General features: G+C 42.2%; 1 protein-coding gene across 3 annotated transcripts in view; it reads left to right on the top strand.

Annotated features, from left to right (window-relative positions):
- The first annotated feature begins 569 nt into the window (after positions 1-569).
- SNX2 (sorting nexin 2) overlaps positions 570-22,461 on the top strand; it is a 29,153-nt gene continuing 7,261 nt past the window's right edge. Inside the window, exons 1-12 of one of the 3 annotated variants that reach the window (XM_077936100.1) lie at positions 570-751; positions 5,889-6,006; positions 8,628-8,788; positions 9,895-9,961; positions 10,112-10,155; positions 10,249-10,390; positions 11,709-11,787; positions 15,174-15,249; positions 16,679-16,792; positions 17,052-17,145; positions 20,062-20,267; positions 22,070-22,213. In XM_077936100.1, coding sequence (XP_077792226.1) covers positions 644-751; positions 5,889-6,006; positions 8,628-8,788; positions 9,895-9,961; positions 10,112-10,155; positions 10,249-10,390; positions 11,709-11,787; positions 15,174-15,249; positions 16,679-16,792; positions 17,052-17,145; positions 20,062-20,267; positions 22,070-22,213 — 1,353 coding nt within the window. In that variant the 5' untranslated portion in view covers positions 570-643. Of the gene's footprint in view, positions 752-5,888; positions 6,007-8,624; positions 8,789-9,894; positions 9,962-10,111; positions 10,156-10,248; positions 10,391-11,708; positions 11,788-15,173; positions 15,250-16,678; positions 16,793-17,051; positions 17,146-20,061; positions 20,268-22,069; positions 22,214-22,461 lie in introns of all 3 variants that reach the window. The other 2 variants (XM_028748600.2, XM_077936102.1) reach the window with 2 other exon arrangements.

Genomic DNA, 22,461 nt, shown 5'->3' with positions numbered 1-22,461 from the left:
ACAGGATGCCATGGAGCCCGGGTCACTTCTTCCCTTTCCTCATTGCTTGCAAAAAAGTGGGGGAGAGCAGGAGAAAGGGATGCCTCCATCAGCTCCCCCCTCTCCTCCCCTTCTCTCTTCCCCTCTCCTCTCCCTTCCCCCCTCCCCCTTCTCCAGTCCTCCCTTCTCCTCTATCTCCCCCCCCTTTCCCTTCTCCTCACCCTCCTCTCTTCCCCTCCCTCCCCCTTCTCCTCTCCCTCCCCTCCTCCTTCCCCTCTCCCCCTCCTTTATCCTCTCCCTCCTCTTTTCCCCTCCCTCCCCCTCCCGTCCTCCTCCCTCTCCCTCCCCCTGTCCCTCTTCTCTTCCCCTCCCTCCCTCTCCCCCTCCCGTCCTCCTTCTCCCCTCCCTCCCTCCCTCTCCGCCGCTCCTCCGCCTCTCTCCCCGCCCACCACCCCTTGACTCCGCCCACGGGGGAGGGGAGACTAACGGAAGGACCGCCTGGTTTCTTTGCCGTCACGTGACAACCGGGCGGGGCGACTGAGGGAAGGGAGGCCAGGATAAAGGGGCGGGGCAGGCAGGCAGGCCGTCACGTGACCGTCGGCAGCTGCCGGAAATCTCGCGCCTCTGCTCGCACGGGGCGGCGGGGACAGGGGGGTGGGCAAAGATGGCGGCGGAAAGGGAGCCCCCTCCTCTCGGGGACGGCCGGCAGACGGAGTTCGAGGAGCTGGAGGACGGCGAGGACCTCTTCACCAGCACCGTCTCCACCCTGGAGGTAAGGCGCGCCCTTCGCAAGGAAGTTGGCGGCCGGGGAGGCTTTGCCGTCGCTGCCCAGCCCCTCTGCGCCTCCCTCGCCCTCCCGCTCCGTCCCCTCAGCACAGGGGCAGCCGCCCCAAAGGCCACCTTGACCCGGGTCCCTGGCCAGCCAGGCGCTTCCGCCCACCTGCCTCCCCCGGCGCCAGGATGCTTCCTTCCTTCCACCTGCGCTTGACGTTGCGCGGGCCGCTTCCCTTCCCCACCTGGCCCTGCGTTTCTGCCCCTCCAGAGTCACCCGCGCCTTCCTCTTTCCCTGCCCAGTGAAGTCTTGTCACGTCAGCTCTGAAGGCTGCGTTTCCACCCCTGCATTTTCTGCTCTACAAGGCAAGCTTCTGGACCGGGTTTTCCCCAAAACTTGGGTTTCCAGCTGTTTTTTGGGCTGCGACTCCCATCATTCCCCAGCTTTGCAAGACCCCCAGGGGTCAGGGATGATGGGAATGGTAGTCCCCAAAACAAACCCAAGTTTGGAAAACCCTGTTAGACTGAAACCACTCTTCCCCCAATACTTTAAATATGGCCGTAACTCTTCCTCCCAGAAGCTTTTGTGTCACTGGGTTCAATAGTGTTGTTGGGGGGTATATATGGGCAGGGCTTTTTTTTCCCAGCCAGAACTCCAACTTCTGGCACCTCTCAGGTGGGCGCCATTGCAATTCTAAGAGAATGAGGGAGGCGTTCGTGGTGAGTCCTAGCACCTCTTTTTCTAGAAAAAATAGAACTGTGAATGGACCTTGCAAAGTCTGAATGCCTGAGGCTGCAATCCTGCCCACACTTAACTGGGGTCCCACTGACTTCAATGGCGCTTACCTCTGAGTAGACACTTATAAGACTGTACTGAAAGACCATGTTGGTACACAATAGCTAGTAGATGGTGAGTACCATACTGTATATGCTTATAAGCCTGTAGCCTTATTTTATTTAACTTGCATCCTGCCTCTTTTACTCTTGTCTCCTGTATAAATATGTGTAGCACAGTTGACTTCTGTCTTCAAAGCACCTTTATTTTGATAACTAGCCTATGAAGTCTGTAGCTAATGTTCCTCAGGAGTTGAAACCTCTGCATAGGTACAGTTTAGCTTGTTAATGTTTGTAAAGCTTTGATTTGTCAGCAGTAAGGGATTTCTCATTCCAGCCCTGGCCCTGTTTCCACTGTGCACTTGGTGAAAAACATACAGGGAACAATCTGTCACAAAATGAAGCGTTGCTGTTTTGTTGGACAATGCTTCCTGTCCCTGAACTTTAAACTAAGAAGGCCAGGGAAAGTAAGTTTGTTTCCAGCTTATTGCGCTGTGTCAGTGATATACAGTACTGTGAGGGTTTTTTTTTTAATAGGCTGCTTTTGGAAAGCGGCCGAATGCTTTTAAGTGTAGTATGAAAGAAATAGTTTTCAAAGCTAATTTATTATTTGTGAACCGTTTTCATCTGCGCCTCAGTTAGCGCTTCTCACAGCAGTTAAAAAGAGTACTCTGTAGCATAAAACCCAACCATAAACTACAGCAGTTCAGGCACTGGTATTGGATTACTCTGGTGAACTCTCAGTGGGCCTTCTCTTGCTCTTGACCTGGAAATGGCAGATAGAGTTGCTGCAGCCTGGCTGCTCACATCTCACATGAGTAAGTCCCTTTCAACATTTAACACCTTCCGAGATCTGCACCGGTTTCCAATTTGTTACCAGGCCAATTTCCATTAGTATGGGTATATAAAGCCCTTAATAGCTTGGGACCAGTTTACTTGCTGGATCTCCTTACCCCACATGTGCCCACTGGACCACTTTTATCTGCAGAACTAGCACTGTTACAGGTGTCACATAATACTCATTCTGCAGTTGTAAGAAATTGATATTTTAGTCTGGTGGCACCTTGCCTGTATTGTTTTGCTTAAAACATTTTTCTTTGGGCAAGCCTATCCAGACATGCAGTTGTGTTTTCATCTTTTTCTGTTGATTTGAATGATTTTTAAAAAGGTTTTGAATTGTTCTTATTGCTAATTTTAATATTTCTTGTAAGCCGCTTAGAGATTTTACTAAAACTAAGTGGCATATAAATTTTGTGAAATAAATATGAAAGGTAGCAAAAACAGAAACCATTTTGATAGCTAGAGCTAGTTGTCTAGAAGAGTAAATGTGCACATATCCACATGCATGGAAGTTCTGCCTTTGGAACCTATTCTCTTGTTCTAGATTAATCGTGGTAGCAACAGTAGCTTTTTATTGGAGCAACGCTACAAACTGAGAGTGAAACAACAGCAGGAATTGAGGCTAATGTTGATCTCTGCAATGGAATAAAATCAATGCACTCCTGGTGCTGATAAAAGGCTCTGACTTGGAGGGCATTAAGATGAAAGTACTATTAATATGTGGTCGATTTCATATCTGGCAGTCTTGATTTTGGAACTAACTTATGCCCTGATGCTTATTGCTGGGAGAGGTGAGGTGGTTGTTGCTAAGATATGTAGCTGAGGGGGCCCAGGTCACCATAGAGTTACTGCCACCATCTCACATACTAGGCCTTGAAATTCTGCTGTGCCAAAGACTAAATAGCACTGTGTAGGGTAGACTTGGTCAGACGGATGCTTCCTTAGGATTACTGAAATAATGGAAATAAAAAATTTGAATGATAAATGTCAGCTTCTCTTTCGCTTTGTATAAACAGTTGGCACTTTGTTATGTGAGACTAGATCCCTGACAATGTTTCTGTGAGGAGTTCTTCAGGAGTAGCTGTGCTCTGCATGTTTACATGTTTGTGTGCACAAAGGCATGGATTGTGAAGTTGCATGGAGTTCTGTCTTTCTCGTCTACAGAGCCACTTTACGATTTCTTTCAAAGTAACTTACTGCTACTGACCAATTTCTTCATGAACAGTTTACAGACACAACACTGCCTACTCCAGTGACTAAGCACTATGCAAACATTTTCTACAAAGAAAAAAACGTCTCAGGAACAGTTCATTCATCATGCTGGTGGTGTGATTTTTCTCCCTGGGAGGCTGAATTGTGTGGGCACCAAGATTCACACTTAACTACTTCTACGAAGTGCCTTTTATATGACTTGGATCAACAGTAGCTACTCCAGAGACATCGCACAGTAATGTGTTGCTTACGTGACTTGTTTACGGTTGTCTTAAGTCCTGTGGTAGCCTTTTAATGGAAATAGCTAATTGTGAATCTGGTACCCACATGGCTTGCCTTCCCTGAATAAATTATACACTTCTACTTAACTCATCTTTTGTCTTGCACACTTAACTTACTAACTGCTCCACATGTGCGTTGCCTCTTCTGGGTGCTCTAGGGCCTGCTATTTAAGAGTTAGCAGTGAAACATTTTTGGTTCTTGTGCAGCTTACCTGGAAGTGAATGATGGGGTCTCTCTTTTGCTTCGCAAGTGTGCAAAATGTCCTACACGTTAGCTAGAAGAACGTGCTGCTTCCTGCTTCACCCTGTGCATTCTGTCTTGTTCATTCTGTGCTGGGCCTCTTGAAATCTGATGTACGCTCTCGTGGTCCCTTCCAACTCTGTGATTCTATTGAGTACATGCGGCATCTTTCAACATGGCCAGAAATATTCCATCTCAGTGCTAGAACTTGGGGTAACCCAATAAAACTGATGGACAGATTGGAATACTACTTCAGGCAGTGCATACTGATAGGGTTTGTTTCCACAATAGATTATTATGATCGCTGGTTTTAATAGCTTGAATATGGGATTAGTCCTTTATAGGCAAAGTCATTGCAGATGGGTCTATTGGATGGGTGTAGCCAAGGGGGGCAGGGGGCAGCCCCCCCCCCAGCTAAATAACAGTCAATACAAATCTGAGGTTCTGGTCCCCCTAACAAAAGCCTCCCCCCTCTAACAAAAATCCTGGCTACACAAATTGTCTATTGCCACCAACCTTTCTGACTAGCCTGTTCCTCCTTAGTCTCTAGCAACAGCCAACCACTCCAAATGGGAATGAATAAGGAGAAGTCCATCCACTTCTCTGTTTTGACCTGTTTCTGCTCCATATTAATTTGTTAGCAGTTTTGAAAAATTGGACTATAAATGATAGATATATGGAACCTCTGCTTTCATATGTAGCATGACAAGTTTTTGGAGGGTGGGTCAGATGTAACATGTCAGGTTTGTGCACTGCTTTTGTAGGTACAGTCATACCTCGGGTTACAGATGCTTCAGGTTGCGTTTTTTCGGGTTGCAGACCACCAGAACAGGTTACTTCTGGGTTTCGGCAGTCGCGCATGCGCAGAAGCGCTAAATTGCGCTTTGCGCAGAAGCACCGAATCGCAACCTGCACGTGCGTAGACTCGCAGCTGCAGGTTGCGGATGCTGCGGGTTGCGAATGTGCATCCCGCACGGATCACGTTCGCAACCTGAGCATCCACTGTATCAGGCTTGTCACTGTTGGAAGTAGGATGCTGAACTTAATGGACCTGGGTCTTGATCCATTTGAGGCAACTTAGAATGTTAGACTACAAAGTAGTAGTAGTGGCATCTGTAAATGAGACATTAGTCATACAGTAGGGTCCTCACATTTGTAATGTGAGGGTCACTTTGAACCTTGCTTTGGAATATTTTGAAGCTTGCAAGCTTTTTGTAATTAGCAGTAGCTTAATAGATGGACAGTTTGCAGCCAGATATGTGCTGATATACTTGGAGGTTGTACTTTTTCAATGATGCTTTCTCCAAATAAGTCTTCATATAATTACAGCCTTGAAAGACTTTGCAGTATGTCAGGACGTGGTAGTTCTAAAGTTGGGGTATTTTGCCCCTTGGGAATTGGGCCCAATGAGGAGCTTTCAGAAAACATAGTCATTTTAGAAATATTAGTAAACTTAAGTTATATTCAAAACAGTAAGTGAATATTTATGTTCCACTCGTATTTAGCATGGGGTTATCGTGAAGAGGAAACAGTTGTTAAGATATCCCCTGAAAGGTTAATGTTTCCTTAGTACATTGTTATCCTATAACTGCTAGGAAATAGAAATTGCTGACATGGTTGCTTCTACATGCTGTTTTTTTCATGTTATGTGCTTGCAAATGATGGCATTTGCTGTGATTGTTTCATAAGTACTGATGCTGTTCTTCTCCACTGTTTGCTCCTTTCAACAGTCAAGCCCTTCATCTCCAGAGCCAGCCAGTCTTCCTGCAGAAGATATCAGTACAAATTCTAATGGCCCAAAGCCTGCAGAAATCATACTAGATGATGACAGGGAAGACCTTTTTGCTGGTAATGTTCTCCCTCACATTTTTTTAATTTAAAAAGGATATTTCAGATAGCTTTTAATGAAAAACATAATTTCGGAAGTCATTACAATGTACAATTTCTAGAGAACTGGGAGTTGGAGCTTTGTCATAGGAAGAGAAAGTAATTGAATTACATTTTTAGAACTGCTTTGAATCAAAGACTCAGGCTTGTGAACAGCTGCATACTTGCCTTCGAGCAAAAGAAAGGATTTAAACACTTGAAATCAGTTTGATCTCAATATATATTCTAACATGATGAACATCAGCTAACAAGGAGATAACATTCAGGAGAGAGTTGTATAGCCTTGAAGGGTAGCAGTAGACTTTGGCGGGCTTGGTTCATACACAACAACAAATCATGGGTCTTTGCTACAAGACTGAGCCTACTTGAGCCTCAGGCTTGTTTGCTTTAAGGAGTCCTTTATGTGTACAAAGTGGATGTTGAAAGCATTTGCTTACCTCTTTGAACTATCCACTGTTTTGTCCAAACCTTTGGAACCACAGCTGGATCTTGGTTTGTTCTCTGAGTTCAGACACACTTTCAGAAGTAAAAATCGAAGCTTCTGATATCTTGTCATGACTGAAGAAGTGGTGAGAGGAACGTGCATGAGCATAGTTCTCCTCATGCAAACTGTTCTTCAAAATGGCAAACCATGGTTTATTATGTCTAGCTCATAGTTTTACTCTATAAATATTTCCGTCTGAAATGTCCTGTGCTGGCCTACCTGAAACTGTAGGTTAATTAAACTGAGTCAGTCAGTTAAATGAGCTTTACTTGTACATAGTCAATGATACAAATTACGTTTTATGGGATGATCACATGCGTTAGACACTCCTTTCACCCCACTTAAAGCTTGAATACATGGAGAGAGAGAGAGCGCAGACCTGCTTCTTCACAGCTATGCTGCTAGTTTTCATTTTTCTCTCTGTGCTAAACTAATAGAGGGAGAAAATGCAGCCAAATGCCCAAGAGCATTGCACTATGAGTGCTCCAGCAACAGCTATAGCCAAGAACAAATGCTCTGCTATGTGCCTGCCTCTCTAGATTCTGCCTTAAAGTTTGGAGCCCTTAATGCAAAGATGCAGCCCATCATAATAGATGTGCTTGGCCAATAACAAATACATCTTGAGTAATTTCCTCTTCAGTTGCTTGCTGGGGGAGTTTGTCATTCATCTTGGTCAAGGCAAAACACAAGAATTCACACTCCTTAATACATGTGTGTGTGTGTGTGTGTGTACACACGCACACACAAAATCACATGTTTAGCTAAACTTTGTTTCTAGAACAAACTTAAGTAAAACTTTAAAAGCTCAGGTACTCACATGTATGAAAAAGTTAAGTTTGTTTTGAATAACTTTTGTTTTAAGGATTTGAAGTAATTTCATGTTATCCCTTCTTACTTGATCGTTATGCTATTCTGCATAGCTCCCTGTCATTTTTGTGTTAGAAAGCTTTTGGGTAAGTGGTTATTTGACTGAATTGCCAGTAATCCAGCTTGGTAGAACTAGTGTTTCAGATACTCTATAACACGAGAAAACTGTTGTGATTCCTAAATGAGTTAAAATTCAGAATTACATTTTAATTGGGAAGAGGTATGTGGCCTTTTCCCACAATCCCCATGAAATATAATGTTCAGTCACTTAGCTTAACAGCTGGAAGAGGCTGCATGGTACGTAAAAGTAGTTGGTACGTTTGCTCGCTACTGGCCAGAACTGGCCAGAATTAGCACTAATGGAAAACTTATAACTTTCTTTTAACTAATGGAAACATTTAATGGAGTTCCTAGTCAAGCATTTGCCTGAATATGTGTTGGCTAAAAGGAGGGAGGGAGCAGAGCTGTGCAGCCACTGCAGTCAGGCTAGGATTGGTGTTATATTCTCAAACCATCTTGCCCCGGTGAGCAACCCAACCACTTCACCAGCTGACGTTTCCAAACCATCTTCAGAGACAGCCCCACACATGCATCGCAGTAATCTGACCTAGAGATTACCAGAGCATAGACAACAGAAGTTAGGTCACCCCGTCCAGATAGGAATGCAGCCAGGCCACCAACCAAAGCTGATGGAAGGCACTCTGTGCCACTGAGACCACCTGAGCCCAAGCAAGAGCAGTTAATCCAGAAGCACCCGCTTGGTCTTATCCTGGTTGAGCTTTGGTTTGTTGGCTGTCATCCAGTCCGTTACTTAGGCAACACAACGGTCCAGCACATCCGCTGCCTCACCTGCAGATGTAAAGAAGAAGTGGAGCTGCGTGTCATCACCTTACTCCATCACCTTACTTAGAATTCCTCTTCAACATCCAAAGGCCTAAAGCAGAGCCGGCAGGTGTGGGGGCATTCCTGTGCCCTACTTCTATCCCAAACACATTCAGGCAAATTCCTAAAGGGACTTCGACACTACTACAACCCTGACGTTCTCTGGAAAATATATATTTTGCCTAATACTACATTGAGATCAGGTGTTACACAACATAGCATAAATGAGATGGTGCAATCAATAAACAAAGGGGATTGTGAATCTCTCTTGCTAACTGCAATAGTCTCAAAACTCTAGGGTGTGTGCTCCTAAGAAAAGAATATTTCTTATTCTTTTTTTATCTAGAAGCTACGGAAGAAGTTTCTCTGGACAGCCCAGAAAGAGAACCGATACTTTCATCTGATTCTACTCCAGCTGTTACACCTGTTACACCAACCACACTAATAACACCTAGAATGGAGTCAAAAATAGTGGTGGCTCCTGTTGACTTTGACAGATCCAGGGAAGAGGTATTGAATAACCTAGTGGAACACTTCTATTAAACTGATTAACATTCTGTGTCCTTTAAAACATGGGGTGTGGGAAGGGGGTTATTGTTTTGCTTTTGTTCCTGTTTTATATTGTATTTTCAGTTTTTATTATGTATTTTTATGTTGCAAACCACCCTGAGATCTTTGGGTGAAGGCCAGTACGCACCTTTATATATCCTATGTGTTTATTATATAAAATATAATTTGTAACTGGCTTAACTGATATTGGTAACTACTGTTATAAGTAGAAATAGTTATTGCCAATTAAGGCAGCTCCAGCAGCTGTCAAAATGATTCTTGCATTTAACAAGCCTTGTGCTCATGCGCTCTGTTCTTACATCATTCCTTCTCTCTGCTTTCACATTGTGTGCACTGCAGTTACATTAATTGAAACTCGGTTTCTTCTGAAGACTATCCGCTAACTATGGTCTGCCAATGAGACAAAGGATGGTGGCTTATTAAATCATGTTCATCCTAACCCAGGCCTCAAGGGAAAATGAACAGCCACATCAGGGTCACAGGACAAGTCTGGGACGGAGAAGCATTTATAAGTTGGAAAGGATTGCATTGCTGTGTAGTTCAATCAGAATAGTTCAGTCAAAATTGTTTGCAATTTTAGGAATATTTATTTGCTGAACAATGAAAGCAGACACCCCTTAAACTCTCACAATAGTGCTTCGGTATAGAAGGGGTTGCTGCAATGTTTATATCAAAATCAAAGTCACCTCAACTCCCCCCACTGAAGTGTTTTTGAACTGAGTGACCTAATTACAACACTTGCTTAGGTTCATATGAGCCATAACTGTGTTGAGCAATTATAACTGTTCAGATGAATCTTCCAAATCTTCTGATTTCTTCTTTTTTCCTTCTTTTTTTGTTGGAATATGTGGCAATACGCTTAATTTTGTTCTATAGTATTGACTGTTCTAATAACTTTCTTACAGCATACTAACTAGCTATGGCTACGGTAACTAGCTAGCATTGGGTTATTAGCTCAACCATAAATTCGAAAATTAGCATTTAGGCTTCCAGAGTTTGTGACTAGACAGTAGTTTGAACAATACCATGTTTTTCTTTCTTTCTAGATTGAAGAAGAAGCTAATGGCGACTTGTTTGATATTGAAATCAATGTGTCAGATCCAGAGAAAGTTGGTGAGTGAAAACAGTACATTGCAGAAAAACCGAATCAACTTTTTCTGGGTCCTCTTTTTATATAGCCTATCTTAGAATAAATGTTTATCGCATAAAGAGTGAAATGCTGAAAGAGATAACGAAGGGCTGATTTGTGTGTTTGTTTTACAGGCGATGGTATGAATGCATATATGGCATACAGAGTAACAACAAAGGTAATCTGTTGTAAAGATAACAGTGCAGAATTTTGGCTGTCATGGAATACATAAATGCCAAATGTTTTAAAACTACCTCTTCTGTGTTTTTAGACCTCTCTGTCAATGTTTCACAAAAACGAATTCGCTGTTAAAAGAAGATTCAGTGACTTTCTTGGCTTACATGCCAAATTAACATCCAAATATCTGCATGTTGGGTATATTGTGCCTCCAGCTCCAGAAAAAAGTATTGTAGGTAAGTACAGGGGTGGTTATTTTGCGGGCGGCACAGGGAATGTGTTGCTTATACTTGAATGAGTCGGGGGGGTGGTATATACCGATCTTGTGTCTGATAGTTGAATTAGATTTTGAGCTTGCAGAAAACCTACCCGTTTTTTTGTGTACAGGAAGTGTTCTACAAACAGCCCCTGCCATTTAAACTTGATGAATAAAATAAATCAAGGGCATTGTTCCACCTAATAGTGGTCTTAGTGCTTCTGAGTCAACAGCAGTGGTTTGCAGACAGAATTGTAGAATCGAAAAGCACCACAAGGGTTATCGAGTCCAAACCCCTGCAATGCAGGTATCTTTTGCCCAACATCAGGCTTGAACCCATGACCCTGAGATTAAGAGTCTTATGCGCTACTGAGTTCTGGCACTAAGAAACAAGAGAGAGGTACTAGGAGTACTCAGGGGAATGTTGGCTACATTTCTAAATTTCTTTAAGATGTCCTTCCAGTCCCCAAGAGGTCTTAAGCACCTCTTGTCATCAGTGTAGTCTTTTCTTTATGTAGGAATCTAATTCTGGTGTATTTATTTATTTAGTATATTATGTTCTCTTTTTTTGTATGTTTCTGTTGTGAACCACCCTGTGATCTTTGGGTGAAGGGGGGTGGTATACAAATTTAATAAATAATAAAGTAATAAGAAATTTGAAAGCATTAACCCTTCCCAACACAGCCCAATGACTGAGCATGTTCATTCTTCACCAAGAGTTACTGGTGTCAGTTGGAAAAGAACGATGGAGGGAGAGTAGATTGGCTTGTTTGAGCCTCTTAACAGCTTAAGGTATCCAAGAGGAAAGGAAAGGCTGGAACTCTTAACAGGAGCGCTCCTGCTAAAGTGTTAGATCTATCACAGCATTTTGTTTCAGGACCTCCTTCTTGCCTACAATAGAAAAGCACCCCTCCATTTTTTTTAATGCAATCTAGATTAATCTGGAAGGTGATTTGAAGAAGAACTGCCCGAGTGAAGTCTATATGCCACGTTCTTTAGGAAATGTAAAACCGCATATATTTGCTAATGCAGGGTGGCATCCAATACTTGCTCTCTGTCAGTGGAATGGACTTGGGCAAAACTGTGAAGGTTTTAACATGAGCTAGATAAATGGTAAACCGTGGACTGGGATTTACTGATGTGATGGCTAACTCACAGCAGCTTTTAAAATGTTTTTGTTTTGTTTTGTTTTTTAAAACTTTTAATGGTTTCATTTACCTTTTGTGACTGAGAAATAAGTTATGAAGTTCAGTTAATGAGCTACATCAAAGTGTAAAATCTTTTGTCTTTCTTCAAAGGCATGACTAAGGTAAAAGTAGGCAAGGAAGATTCGTCATCTACAGAATTCGTAGAAAAAAGAAGAGCGGCACTAGAAAGGTACTTTATACTTTCAGCTAATAAACAAATACATACTAAAGTGGGATCCTTGTCCTGTGTTGCCTTAAGCTTAGGTGTTTCAAATCTCCATAGACCCAATTGTATTAAATACATTAGGTGTAACAGAAGCTACAAAAGTGTATTTTTCATACAACAGTTTACGAAACCGTACTGTTTATGTAACAAATAGGGGCAAAATTAAGTGGGAATCTATGGGTGGGTATATGTAAATTTGAAGAGACACATGCTAAAATTAAAGCTTCCAAATGCTGCTGTGAACATTTAGAAATGTAATACTCTTCAGGTGATAGACACTGTAGCCAGAGAAATCTCAATTTAGATTTTATTGGATAGACTTCAAGTACGCTAACTACTTTTCACAGGAGTGCTCCAAGTATAGGCCATGGGTACATGCAATAACTTCTTTAAAAGCTTGGTACATCATTGCCTCATGCTAGTAGACCATTTTTTCACTGCAGTGAATGAAAAATTGCAATGTGTAAACATTTTCTTGTGTATCAGTTGTTTAATGGTGGCTTCTTGCCTTCCAAGGCTTCCAAGCATTCTGGGACTGTCCTTTTTATGTATGGGGAGTTCACCAATGTAACTGTTTTACTCCTAAGGAAGACGTGTCCATTCAGCTTTTCAGTCGTCTCAAGTCTAATCCTCCCTACCAGGCAATTCTGTTGGGATTCTCAATTAAAAGTTATTGTTTAATGTTACTGTGATGATGCATCTTATGGAATTTGTTTTTTGGAGCGCATAAGATCATAAAGTTTGGCATTTTCCTGCAAAGGAAGAAACGGGTTGGCACTCTTCTGTATCTGAAGAATTCTCACATACCTGGTCCTGTTGTAAAGGTAAAGGGACCTCTGACCATTAGGTCCAGTCTTGACCGACTCTGGGGTTGCGGTGCTCATCTCTCTCGCTTTATTGGCCGAGGGAGCCGACATACAGCTTCTGGGTCATGTGGCCAGCATGACTAAGCCGCTTCTGGCGAACCAGAGCAGCGCACAGAAACACCGTTTACCTTCCCGCCGGGGTGGTACCTATTTATCTACTTGCACTTTGACGTGCTTTCGAACTGCTAGGTTGGCAGGAGCAGAGACCGAGCAACGAGAGCTCACCCCGTCGCGGGGATTCGAACCGCCCACCTTCTGATTGGCAAGTCCTAGGCTCTGTGGTTTAACTCACAGCACCACCCACGTCCTGTTGTAGACGAAAGCTATTAATGTTCAGAGGCACTGTACCTCCATCCCTGTCCTTTCCCCCCCCCCCCAAAAAAAAACAACCCAAGGTGCAATTTTCCTACTATTTGGAAAACCAGGCTATCTCTGTAGGGCTCCTTTTTGGACACTTGCCGTAACTATGTGAAAACTTGGAATCATTTTGCAGATAATATACCTGTAACACAATGGCTGGAGTCTTCCTGCATATGTATTCTGCTATGTGAGGAGCTGCAATGTTTATCCATTGATCAAAATTTGCCCTTTTTGATTTCCGTAAATGGGTTTTTAATATCACTGTTCTCACCATTCTCACAAGCAAACTGCACTTCTAAGCTAGAGTATGTAAATTAAACATGTCATGTCATGTATGTATGTATTATTTATATATTTATTTATAACCTACCCTTTCCCCTTAGAGGACTCAAGGCAGCTTACATATAAAAATAAGAACCTTTTTTTGATGGCAGAAATTGATTTTTTTTTTTAATATGTTATATTTTATGGTCCCCTGATTTAGTTGCCATTGAGGAATCAACTCATAGTTGGGATGATAATCTGAATAATTTTCAGCACCTTCCACTCCTACAGTTCTGTAATCATAGAAATCTAATTGACTGGACTATTCTGCTGCAGGAAGCATCTTTTAGGTCCTAAACAGTCATTTAGAAGGATGGTGAAACAGAACTTGTCCATGGGGCGGGATTGAACAAATGTTGCATTTCCCTGTTTTAATGATATAAAATTCCCCTGTGCCCTGTTCAGAATCTTGATCATCTAAGTAGGAAAAATATGCCGAGCTGCTGTGGAAGCTATTAAAGTCAAACAGGCTACTGGATACCAAAGCACCAATGGCATAGGACTCTTGTGAATAAATAATATGCAGCTGTGCCTCCCCTATCATAAAAAGGATGTAATAGCCTGGTTTGCACGACACAGTAAGCCAATGTGTGGGCTTCTGGAGAGGACCCCACAGCTCATTTGATCCCCCCCCCCCCCCCGTCATTTTGTCCCATGCTAAGCCAAGGCTTGGTGTGGCGTGGTGGCTGTGTCCAGGCTTGACATTTATGCTCTCTCCTTGCTAGCCACGAGCTGCAGCCAAAGATTGGTTAATGCATTCTTGGAAATGAAAATACAATTTAGTGGATGGGACACGCATATATTCACTAAGGGAGATGGGGAGCCAAACTCCTGGGTCTTGCTCCTTGTTGAGGACCTTGTTAAGGAGGTGGGCTTAAGTGTAGCAGGAGACAGTATAGGCTTCCTGGACAGAACAGACTAGACTGACTGTCCTTGGCTTTCATGCGAGCAGAGAAGGTGGCTTTGGTTTGTGCTAGTGAGAAGAGTTTTAATTCAGTTGGCAAGAATGTGTGACCCCACAAACCAGGCTTCCTCAACCTCGGCCCGCCAGATGTTTTGAGACTACAATTCCCATCATCCCTGACCACTGGTCCTGCTAGCTAGGGCTCATGGGAGTTGTAGGCCAAAAACATCTGGAGGGCCAAGGTTGAGTAAGCCTGCCCCAAACCAACCTAAATTGCCCCCAAGCTCTTGAGAGTCCTGAGCAGTGCAATGTACAAATCAGGTTAGTGCTGGTGAGCGGAACACCCTCTCATAGAACTCACTGAAAGTCCTTACATGTCATTTCCAGGAACACTGGATGAATTAAGAGTTGATATTCAAAGATAATGTTACTTAGAGGAAGAAAGCTATTTTGCATGCTCCTGTTGTGCATTCTGTGTTGCGCAAACCTGGCTTACAGTGTTAGTTTTCAAGTCATATAGATACACAATACTATGAACATGACATTGCTTAAATCATCCTTCTCTTTCCTGTTCAGTGCTCTCACCTTTTGTTGGGGGGGCAGATGGGTGGGAAGCAGGCAGGCTATTTGCATCTATTAATTGCTTGCTGGCAAACTTGATATTTTAGGCAAATGCTCATTCTTAGTTGGTAGTCTCCGCAGAGAGGCAAAGGATTGAAGGGGCATTGAAACTGAACTATCCTCTAAAGTTTAGAGGTAACCATCTTAATGCACACTTAAAGCACATTGTCTGCCTGCTGAAGAATGGCACTGCTGCCGGCATGCTTTCTGTGCATGGCAAACATTTTTCAGTATTGTCAGGAACATTAAATGTTATCTAATTTTTAAAACCATAGGTATCTACAACGAACAGTAAAACACCCAACCTTGTTACAGGATCCTGATTTAAGGCAGTTCTTGGAAAGTTCTGAGGTATTTAAATTATCCTATTTTTCTTTCAACCTACAATGATGCTTTGCACAAAAGGAACATTCTCATCATATATGGAAATCTGGTCCTCCAGTTCATAAATTTCAGTTGTGCCCTCAAAATAGGAATTGAATGACTTCAAGCTACAAAAAAATTAAGTTGCCAGACATTTGATCTAGTGCAAGGCAAGCGGGAGCATCAATTCGCTCTGGCTTATGAGATTTAACTTGATTGATCTCTCTGTAAAATAGGGGAATGATCTCAAAACTCACTAGCTTGGGACATGGAAGCTAAATAGACCTGATCCTTCTACCACAACCATATAAAAGTTTTGCGGTCTGCTATGTAGTAATTAGTTCATGGATAGAGGACTTCAGTCACCAGTGCTGTCAGTCTGGCACCTTTCATGTGCAAGTGGAAATCTCTCTTAAAATCCACCCAACTCTATGAGAATGTTATACTGTACCAGATACTTCAATAACCTTTTTTTGCGTACCAGTTCGTTTATATTGGTAAAAAGTTAGAATTTTGCAACTACTTTTAAAAACTACAGTTTGAGCATATCCTGGGGGAGAAACCATGCATTAGGGCTTACAAGTTTAAATTTGACCTAATTAAAAAGCTGCAGCTTTCGCTTCCTACAGGTAGGACCATGTTAATTCCTGTGTCCCTGGTGCATCAATCACTTTTAGCATTCCAAAACTTACCCACCAACCACCGCATCTGCAACAAACAGATAATTGGCAGAAGAGCATAGCTAAACCCTTAAATCTCAATGTGTGGCAAAGGTTTTTGTAAGGTTGCCAGTAGTAGGCATAAGTCCTTGAATTGGTACTCACTCGATAAGGCAGCTATAGGCAGAGGATCTTTGTAGTCCTGTAGCGACCTTTGCGGGGTGGGATTTGAAAGAAGTGCTCCGCCATATTTCTGGGCTACAACAGCTAGTGAAAAGAATGCTATGGCTAATATTTGCGTGTGTTTTCAGGAAAGTATAGATAGCAGTTCATTATCTTTGAGGAACTTTTATATTTGTATAGCAAGATAGACGCAGTGTTTTCTATGAAGCATTTTGACACAGATTGTTGCTGCACCTGTAACTTGGAAACAGCAGCAGAGCAGCCTTAAAAGCCGCTGCTGCGGTTGGTATACAGGTGACCAGTTAAGGCACTTGGCGGCATTGTAACAACTTTTGACAAATGGTCTCTGTGTTCCATCTAAATGTAAAGGTGCAGGAGAAAAGCAAATTGAAAGTCTATTTTTTTAAGTTTTCCTCTGAGAATGTAAAAGTAGTAAATTTAAGAAATTAGGTTCCACTATATTGAAATGTACGAGGGGGAAGAAAACACTACATCCTTTTCAGTCCCTTTGGTGCCCAGTTAAACCTCCAGCCTTTTAACCGGTTTGTTTGCCCTTATTTGTCATTCAATTCCAGCTGCCGAGAGCAGTTAACACTCAGGCTCTGAGTGGAGCAGGAATATTGAGGATGGTGAACAAGGCTGCCGACGCTGTCAACAAAATGACGATCAAGATGAATGAATCGGATGCAGTAAGAGCTGATTTTTCGACTTGAATAACGAGATGAATTAATGAGCCTCAACAGTTGCATTTTAAGACCGTAGGAGTAGAAAATGGGATATTAATTTACTTATTGGCTTGGGTTCTCAACTGAATCAGTTGGCTACCATGTTTGGACCCAGTTAATTTGTTTCCTGCTGGGAGGGTGGGGTTGTGGTTTTTTTTGGGGGGGGGGTTGTATTTTGCAATGGTAACGTAATTTGTAATGGCTGAATTTTACTTCTTGCCAGTGGTTTGAAGAAAAACAGCAACAATTTGAAAATTTGGATCAGCAGCTCCGGAAACTTCACGGTAGCGTAGAAGCCTTGGTCTGTCATAGAAAAGGTAGCTGTTTTATTCAGGTTTTCACAAAGTGAGCCCTTGCTGAATCAGTTTCATGTCAAATATTTCCTGATTAATAATAAATATTTTCAGCACCAGAAGCTAAATACAGAGTCACACAAAGTGTACAATACCTCTCATATGAAAGATAATAGGGTCTTTCAGCAATAATCCTAACAGCACATATTTTTTAAAAAAAACAGGAGGGAACTTAGCAGGTGCTTACACCCACAGCCAATGATTTAAGCAGAAAGATGTAAATTGGGGGGGAGTGGACAACATGGCAATTGTACCCTTTGCATCACATCAGATGTTCCAAGTTTTCTTACTTCAGACTAGAGTACTGTTTTGTATCTGCATGTACTGTAGTATGAATTCATTATAACACATACATTATTTTCTTCCACCCCAGATATAGTATCTCGTCCAACTCCTGTATGTTTTGCACAGTAACACAAGACTTTTCAATGAAATTTGCTACCAGATTAGTATACCTAGATGCATAGTCAATGAGGCACACCTGCACAATATCTGGTTACAGCTGATCTGCCTAACCCTCCTTAGTGCACTGAAGCAGGAACCTGTACAAAATCCTTCTTTAAAATAATTCTCCATATTATTCAGACTGGTGTTTTAGTAGTACAGTTATCCAAGGTATTATTGTTATTATTATTTATTGAACTTGTAAAGGTAAAGGTACCCCTGCCCGTACGGGCCAGTCTTGACAGACTCTGGGGTTGTGCGCTCATCTCACTTAAGAGGCCAGGAGCCAGCGCTGTCCGAAGACACTTCCGGGTCACGTGGCCAGCGTGACAAAGCTGCTCTGGTGAGCCAGCACCAGCGCAGCGCACGGAAACACCGTTTACCTTCCCACTATAAAGCGGTGCCTATTTATCTACTTGCACTTAGGGGTGCTTTCGAACTGCTAGGTGGGCAGGAGCTGGGACCAAAAGACGGGAGCTCACCCTGCCGCGGGGATTTGAACCGCTGACCATACGATCAGCAAGTCCTAGGCACTGAGGTTTTACCCACAGCGCCACCCGCGTCCCATTGAACTTATACACGGAGGTCTCAGGGCAGTTCACAGAACAAAATCAAAACATAAAACCACAAAACATATAATCAAAATAAAAACAACAACCCAATTACCTCCCCCACTTCGAAAAAACCCACATTTTAAAAGGGCATAGGATGTCGATCAAATCAACCAAAGGCCTGGTTAAAAAGGAGCGTTTTTTCCCTTTACTTGTGACTTATTTATCAGCTTATGCTGCACAATAAGCAAAGTATTTAGGTAATATACATAACACATTAATAAACCAGTACAAACATATAGTTCAACATATAGAATAACCAAAGGTTGAGCTGTTGGCCTCTGTAAACTGAAGAGTTTAAAGCAGGCATTGGGAACAAAACCCCAACAGTGCTTGCTTAATAGTTCCACAACCGAGGCGCAGACACACGAAATGCCCCCTCTGACTGAATTTAAAGATCAGGAAGGTATATATGAGGGAAGGCGGTTTCTCATGTAAGCTGGTTTCAAGCTGTTCCAGGGTTTATATACTAACCGTAGGACCATGAACTGGCACAATCTTTTCTAGTGTGCCGAAACTGAGCTCTCTTGTAATGGTTGAAGCAGTAGATGGAGAAACAAGGCTGTTAACTATATGAGGCTGATGTGATGTGGCAAGAGGGAACTGAATTATAGGGACGAGAGGGGAAGGGATTATAGGTCGGGGGGTGGCAGAATTCTAAGCTAGTTACTTTAGGAAGTATAATGGGTACTTGCTTCTGCATTCACTTATGCAAGTCTCCTTTTCCCACTGCAGCCCACCCGTTTTCTTCTCTGGAATAAATGATATAAAGGCCCAGTGCAAATATGTTTCCCAGTCTCATAAGCCTAACATTGTTTTCTTCCAAAATAACACATGTGGAGCCATGTTCAGTTTACCTTTTAAAAAAAAGTCGCTCTAGAATTTAGGGGAGCTTACACACCATAACTTAGGGGACTTAGGGAAGCTTACACACTGGAGTCCATTTAAGTAACAAAAGAACTTATTTGTGTCATCAATTTATGCTTTTTTTCATTGCCTAATCCACATTTCCTGAACAATGCATGCTCATTTATGGGAGATACGTTAGTCAGAATCAGAGTAGATGCATTGAATCAAAGTCCATACATTTCAGTGGGTCAAATCTGAGTATATCTTGGTTGGATATAAACTGTATAGGTTTATAAAACACAAACATACCAGTTTGCAACTAAATTGATTTCTATCAGAGTTAAGCATTGGGCTAACTTAAAGTCAGTAGACTTAACTGCATATCACAAGTTGGATTGTGCATAAATGTACATGGTGTCTGGCAGTTATAAATTGTGTTTACATGCTGCAGTATAAATGACACAATAGGTCACCTCTCAAGTGTTTGATTTCTAGCAAGATATCTCTCCCCACTTTCTTCTTGCAATGAGAAATAGGTTATCCTGGGGTTTTTTAAGGCAGAGTGTTAACTTTAAATTTTTGTATTAGTCAGATATCATTTTAAGCATGCTTATTCTTAAAGATTATGAAATTTTACACAATGTCAGTTATATGAGGTCACAGACTTGCAGAAAGTGGCAGGTGTTTTTTTTTTTTAAAAAAATGACTTCTTTAACAACTGTTGGCAACAGAAATCCTTTCTTTTGTCAAAACTATCTTCTAGTACACAGCAAAGTTTATGAATGTTAATTTCTATTAAGCTGAATTACTTTGAAGCAAGCTTTTTCTTTGCTCTGTTGAGCTTTCCCCCTCAAGCCAATTGTTCTATCTCTGTACACCAAAATGCCATTGTATGCAAAGTAGCATTTAAAGGACTTGCATTTTGTGACTCACATTGTGACAGCTGACATCAACTCTAGACGGATTCTTCTTTCAGAACTTTCAGCCAACACAGCTGCCTTTGCTAAAAGTGCTGCCATGCTAGGGAACTCAGAAGACCACACTGCTTTATCAAGAGCTTTGTCTCAGCTTGCTGAAGTTGAAGAAAAAATTGATCAGCTGCATCAAGAACAAGCTTTTGCTGACTTCTATGTGTTCTCTGAGTTGCTCAGTGACTATGTTCGCCTTATTGGTGCAGTAAAAGTAAGCCCGGTTTAAAAACTACTTAATGACCTTGCAAGACAATATTTGCATTGAAGGTTATAGTGTTTGCACAGTACATTGGTACCTCGGGTAAAGTACTTAATTCGTTCCGGAGGTCCTTTCTTAACCTGAAGCACCACTTTAGCTAATGGGGCCTGCTGCTGAGCCGCTGCCATACAATTTCTGTTCTCATCCTGAAGCAAAGTTCTTAACCCGGGGTACTATTTCTGGGTTAGCGGAGTCTGTAACCTGAAGCATATGTAACCTGAAGCATATGTAACCCGAGGTACCACTGTATAAACGTGTGCAGGATGGCATGCTGTAACAGAAAGTAATGTCTGTAGCTGGAATGGGTAACCTGTGGCCCTCTAGATCAGGCTTCCTTAACCTCAGCCCTCCAGATGTTTTTGGCCTACAACTCCCATGATCCGTAGCTACCAGGACCAGTGGTCAGGGATGATGGGAATTGTAGTCTCTAAACATCTGGACACACTGGCTGAGGCTGATGAGAACTATGGTTCAGCAACATCTGGAAGGTCAAAAGTTTCCCATCCGTAGTTAGAAATGTTCTGTGGATTTGACTAGGTTGTGCTCATTCTCAGCCAGTGTTTCCCAAACTTGGGTCTCCAGCTGTTTTTGGACCACAGTTCCAATCATTTTTGACCACTGGTCTTGCTAGCTTAGGGATGATGGGACCCAAGCTGGAGACCCAAGTTTGGGAAACACTGTTCTAGGTTCTTCAGGGACAGTTTCCCCTCAACATCCATCTTGTTACATTAATTGTAAAATACTTCCAAGTGCTGGGTTTAAGAGAACAATCCTATCAAGAAACTAGAGCTGCAGATCCTCTACTGCATCTGAAGCCCTGCCAGTTCCAGCAGCCAGACGAGAAGTTGGATTTCTCTTTTTTTCCCTTCTCAAGACTGATGTAGCTGAGGTTGCCCCCATGATTGGCTCCATGGGACTTGGGCTGCAGTGGATTTGAAGCCTCCAGCATCCTATCTCCATTCCTATTTCAGGGCGTTTCATCATGGCTATTGCTGGTAGAACCCTGCTAGTGGCACTTTGCTCTGCTGATGGAGAGAAGATACTACATGCCACACCCAGCTGTTGACATACGGGATTAATACACATTCAGCTGTTGACATAGGGGATTAATTCACATCTGAGATCTCAACTAAGGCTATAATCCTAAAGCCCCTATTTGTCATTATATTGGAAGAGCACTACAGCTTTTTACACAGTCCTTTGAATACAAGATGAACGAAATTTTAACATTTGTAGACATCAAAACGAATGGGTCAAAGTTCAAATTATAATAATAATAGGTAAAGGTAATAATAACTTTCTTGTTTGTACCCCGCCCATATGACTGTGTTGCCCCAGACCCCCTGGGAGGCTTCCAACAAAAAATAAAAGCAAAGTCAAACATCAAACATTCAAAACTTTCTTATACAGGGCTGTCATCAGATGTCTTCTGACTGTCATATGGCTGTTTATCTCCTTGACATCTGTTGGGAGGGCATTCCATTGGGCGGGTGCCACTACCAAGAAGGTCCTCTGCCTGGTTTTTTAGACTGGATTTTTATCGAATGGTCTCATACTGTTTAAAAACTAATGTGGCGTGTGAATCAAACTTTTACCTGCTGAGATTCTTGAGATTTTTCTATATTGATGGCTTTAATATGAGAGGTAGATGATGGCCAAAGCACAGTTTAAATATTGACAGGATGTTTACCTGTTTAAGTCTAAGATTTTGTAAAGACTCATCACTTTTCAATTGTCAACACTATTGCTTACAGGGAGTGTTTGATCATCGAATGAAATGCTGGCAGAAATGGCAGGACGCTCAGGTCATGTTACAGAAAAAACGAGAGGCTGAAGCTAAACTTCAGCTCGCCAACAAGCCTGACAAGTTGCAGCAAGCGAAAGATGAAATCAAAGAGGTAAATTTTGGAATGCAGTGCTTTTCCTATGTAAGGCTGTGGTTTTCCCCTCCATTCATTGGCTTTGAGTGCATTATTTTTTAATTAATTTTAATCATTGCTTGTGTGTTCCATTATCAGAGCAGCAAATGGTTCAATAGTTTCATGCTTAAGTTAGGCTTCTATGGATTCTGAAACATGCCTTCATTCTGATGTTTTACAAAGTGAGTGGGAGACTTCCATTTATTTGAAATAAATATATATATTGA

The sequence above is a fragment of the Podarcis muralis genome, chromosome 11 (genome assembly GCF_964188315.1).
Source record: "Podarcis muralis chromosome 11, rPodMur119.hap1.1, whole genome shotgun sequence".
Lineage (NCBI taxonomy): Eukaryota > Metazoa > Chordata > Lepidosauria > Squamata > Lacertidae > Podarcis > Podarcis muralis.
The sequence above is the reverse complement of the archived record's forward strand: the minus strand, read 5'-3'. Positions and strand labels throughout refer to the sequence as shown.